The sequence below is a fragment of the Morone saxatilis genome, unplaced genomic scaffold (genome assembly GCF_004916995.1).
Source record: "Morone saxatilis isolate NCDOM2014 unplaced genomic scaffold, NCSU_SB_2.0 Contig12, whole genome shotgun sequence".
In the NCBI taxonomy this organism is placed as follows: Eukaryota; Metazoa; Chordata; class Actinopteri; family Moronidae; genus Morone; species Morone saxatilis.
The window spans coordinates 16,609,862-16,611,994 of record NW_023339674.1 but is presented as its reverse complement, the minus strand read 5'-3'; the positions used below and the strand labels follow the sequence as shown (position 1 = coordinate 16,611,994).

The window sequence follows — 2,133 nt, the reverse complement described above, 5'->3', positions numbered from 1 at the left end:
CCAAGGTCTTATTGTCTCTGATGGTGCATGTAACAAACTGGTGGAAGGTTGGGAGTGTGGGTGGGGGCTTTAAAAAGAAATGGGGAGAAAGTATATATTTTGTGTTTTCGGTCTATTAACCTTCATTGTCAACACTCTCTAATGTTATTCATTTGATCCCCCGCAGAGTCCTGACAGAGTTGGTATCTAAAATGAAAGATATGCAGATGGATAAGACAGAGCTCGGCTGCCTGCGAGCCATCGTCCTCTTCAACCCAGGTCAGCTCAGCCTCCATTTTCCAGTAAAGACGCCGTGGCTTTGAGATGTGGCTTTAATGTTTTATCAGTTTAAGTTTGGCCTGATTGTGAGTATGTGTTTGTTTCAGATGCAAAAGGTCTTTCAAACCCACCAGAGGTTGAGGGGCTGAGGGAAAAAGTTTATGCCTCATTGGAATCGTACACAAAACAGAAATACCCAGACCAGCCTGGAAGGTAGGAAACGCATACCATTACAGCCTCAATCAATATCAAATACCATTATTTAATTGCTGCCTTGTGTTGCACAGTACAGTGAAGTGTGCAGATACGTTACCGAACCTTACATAACTTAAACACTTTGACTTGCATTACATTTAAAGGGAGTGCAGGTTGTTGCGATTGATTATTTTTATTTACTGTTGGGAGCTAAGTAAGATCAAAGGTGAGATAAGAGCTTTCAATTTCAATTTAATGCTGTGGACACTTAAAGTTATAATTGATAGCACAACAGCAATTTGAATAACATTAAATATAAAATATTACCCTATTGTAAAAAAAAATATTGATAATGTTATGTAAAAGCACTGTATTAAAAGTCAACGTTTTGCATTCAAAATTAACGTTAGTAAATTAAACTTAAAGTAAAAGTCAATTTCAGGAGGAGGAGTGTTAAACTACAGATGCTTTCAGATGTATGCAGCATTTTTTTAAGTGAAGTTGTAGGTGGTACTAGGTCTGACTAAATACACTGTTTGATAATATGCAAATCAAACAGTGAAATGCAAACACATAAATCTTGATAAATTAAGTAACTAGTAACTACAATTGTAGTAGTAAATGTAGTTCAATCAAGAAATATTGTAACTAAAGTTTTGATACAGTTTTATAGAATTTGAATGGTAAACATGATAATGATTTTCTACATAATAGGAAATGATGATAGCACTTTTTTCTCCTTTTCATCCCTTCTGGCAGGTTTGCCAAGCTGCTACTCCGCCTGCCCGCCCTGCGCTCCATCGGCCTCAAGTGTCTGGAGCATCTGTTCTTCTTCAAGCTGATCGGGGACACGCCTATCGACACCTTCCTGATGGAGATGCTGGAGGCTCCGCATCAGATCACATGACACCAGTCCCCCCCTTCCCCCTGTATATACTCCCACGTTGTCAGCAATATGAAGATGGAATAAAAAAAGACTTGATTCAAATTGTAAAACAGCATATTTTGTACCTAGCAAAACATTGTAATTAAAATTGAATAAAAAGTATTTTGAGGTTGTGGGGCCGGGTGGAGTCGTGAGACGGAGGATCGAGTACACTGTCAAAATGAATTCTAATAGAATTGTTAACAGATTACTTTTGTAAATAGATAATTTCAGGTGTCCGTTTTAAAAGCAACCCAATGCAATTTGAAAAAGCATCATATTTTATTCAAAGAGGAATTGTATAAAAAAAAGAAACCATCCTTGAATTTCTTAAAACACATTTGAGAATTCTTACAGAATAAAGTTATTTAAAAATGTATCTGAAACGTGTTGTCTTATTTTGACTCATTGTATAATATAATATAAAACTGCACCACAGTTAGAGCCAGAGGCCAGTGCAAATATTGTTTATTTGACTGATATTTTAGATATTTCAGCACCCTGCAAGTTTTACTGTTCCGATTCCTTTAAACTTGGACTGCATGATGTGGTAAATGCATCACATTGCGATTATTTTGACAGATATTGTGACTGCAGTATGATTCACAATTATAGCAGGAATTATCATTTTTGCATCACAAATAAAATTTTCACTTAAAACACTATTAAAAACATGATGGTGAAATGATGAGTCTGTACCAAACAAAAATGTTTTCTCACATCTAAAGAAAAAGATTTGTAGGCCAGGGAACCTC

General features: G+C 36.1%; 1 protein-coding gene across 1 annotated transcript in view; it reads left to right on the top strand.

Annotated features, from left to right (window-relative positions):
- Window positions 1–1,757, top strand: part of rxrgb (retinoid X receptor, gamma b) — a gene marked incomplete in the record, with an annotated part of 27,991 nt that extends 26,234 nt beyond the window's left edge. Inside the window, 3 exon segments of the mRNA XM_035653564.1 lie at window positions 167–258; window positions 366–471; window positions 1,213–1,757. Coding sequence (XP_035509457.1) covers window positions 167–258; window positions 366–471; window positions 1,213–1,360 — 346 coding nt within the window.
- Between the last annotated feature and the right edge of the window lie 376 nt (window positions 1,758–2,133).